Source organism: Aplysia californica, unplaced genomic scaffold (assembly GCF_000002075.1).
Source record: "Aplysia californica isolate F4 #8 unplaced genomic scaffold, AplCal3.0 scaffold00270, whole genome shotgun sequence".
Taxonomy (NCBI): domain Eukaryota; kingdom Metazoa; phylum Mollusca; class Gastropoda; order Aplysiida; family Aplysiidae; genus Aplysia; species Aplysia californica.
In genome coordinates this window covers 122,768-124,808 of record NW_004797540.1, presented here as the reverse complement: position 1 = coordinate 124,808, position 2,041 = coordinate 122,768, and the positions used below count along the sequence as shown (strand labels likewise).

General features: G+C 43.0%; 1 protein-coding gene across 1 annotated transcript in view; it reads left to right on the top strand.

Annotated features, from left to right (window-relative positions):
• The window catches only part of LOC106012130, a gene marked incomplete at its 3' end in the record, with an annotated part of 9,844 nt that overhangs the window by 6,528 nt on the left and 1,275 nt on the right, over positions 1-2,041 (top strand). The window contains 1 exon segment of the mRNA XM_013084057.1: positions 506-606. Within this exon segment, the coding sequence (XP_012939511.1) occupies positions 506-606 (101 nt within the window).

Here is a 2,041-nt window from a genome sequence, read left to right as displayed (position 1 = left end):
TCTGTCTGTCTGTCTGTCTGTCTGTCTGTCTGTCTGTCTGTCTGTCTGTCTGTCTATCTATCTATCTATCTATCTATCTATCTATCTATCTATCTATCCATCTGTGTATATGTGTGCAAGCTCTGTATGTTTGTTCCTTTGTGTCCTGTTAAGAAAATCTCCTGTAGATGTGTTGTTGTTTTTTTTAATTTGTAACTGCATTTCGTATAGGTTAACGACGCTTTTTAAGTTGTTTATTTTTAATGCAGGAGATTTTTTTTTTTTAACCTACAGTATACATTTTGTATGTTCATTTTAGGAGGAAAAAACGTCTAGTCCATATTAGGTAAGTTACTGGTTTTATCCACTGTTGTGATGAGGGTGATGATGTTGATGAAAGTGATGAGGATCATGATAGAATTTATTTTACAATGTTATAAATATTGAAATACTCCAGTCCCCAACAATTTTTTGCTTGAATGATGATGATGATGACGACGACGACGACGACGGTTTATACCCACAGCGAGAAGACTGGTCGTACAGCTACCCCCGGGGAAGGAACCAGAAGTCAGTGCTGGCCTCACGGGGAGCCAGGTTCCAGATCAGCGAGTTCGAGGAGGACAAGTAAGAGCTTCTGTCAGAGAAGTAATGTGGGTGGTTGGCGGGTGCTCTGGTGTGGTTAGCTCCTTCTTTCCTATCATACATCTATCGTTTTTATCTCTCCTCCTTCTTTTTTATCGCTACCTCAGAATTCAATTTTTTAAAATAGTTTTAGTAGAGGTTTTACGGCGCTCGCAACTGCATAAGGTCATATGAGCGCCCAGAAGATTAGAGGTGTTACAAGAGAGAAACAAGCATAAAAAAGTAGAAGGGGAGATAAGGACGGAAGATGTTTGATAGGAAAGAAGAAAACAGTGTAATGGCGAGGATGGGGACAAGAGTGGGGGTGGAGGGGAGGGGGGTGTCAAACCGAGAAAACAGTGTAAAAAGTGCAAAAGCCAACCTAACTGTGACGTCACAAAGAACCACAGTTACTGAGGAGCTCTCGTGACCTAGAAGTTAACCTGTTCGCCTCTCATTCAAAGGTCCCGGGTTCGAATCCGGTTAGCGACCGGAACATTTTCTTCTCTAATTTGTTTTCCTTTCACCTCCTTTCCTGCTCTCTAGCAATGTTCTGTCGTCTGCTTTCATCTCCTCTTTCTTTCACCACCCCTTCACCTCCTTTGCCCCCTCCTCTGGGCTCCTGACCTTTTCTGCAGCCTTTCTACTGCTACTCCTTGGCTCCTTCTTACTGCTGCTTTTTAGCCATACCCATGATTTCTGGTAGGAAAGATCTATACCTAGCCTTATCGGACAAGGGCGAAAAATCTCGGAGTGCTCGTGTGCAAGTTGCGCACCGTTAAAGATCCCTTGGTGGTCTTAAATCGATAAGAATAGGCTTCGGCCGCCACCCGGGCAAAATTCAAAATTTCCTACCAACCGAAAAAGTTTAAGGTGTCCCGCGCGTTCATATGACTTTATACAGTTGCAAGCGCCGTGCGTAAAACACTTACCAAAAAAACAAAAAAACAACAACCAAAAACAGTTACTGACAGATGTCGCCTTACACCAACAATAAATTGTAATAGTCATGGTGGATATTGACTATCGACCGACTGTTCTATTGAGGGCTGTATCGTCTGCTCGGCTGATACACACACACATACACACTCATACACACACAGACACACACTCACACACACACGCACGCACAGACACACAGAAACACACACACACACACACACACACACACAGACACACACACACACGCGCACACACACGCACATACACCAACAATCAATAGTCACTACGGATATTGACTATTGACTGACTACTCTATGGCTGGCTGGCTGTATCGTCTGCTCGGCTGTGACGTCATTCATCTGCAGAATTTACTCAAATGTGACGAAAAAATTAATACATTTTGTACCACAATCGTAATCACGGACATGGATTTATTTGCTTGGTCGAGCGTGTTCGATATGACGCTTTTATTATTTTCCGATCTTGTTTTGTTTCG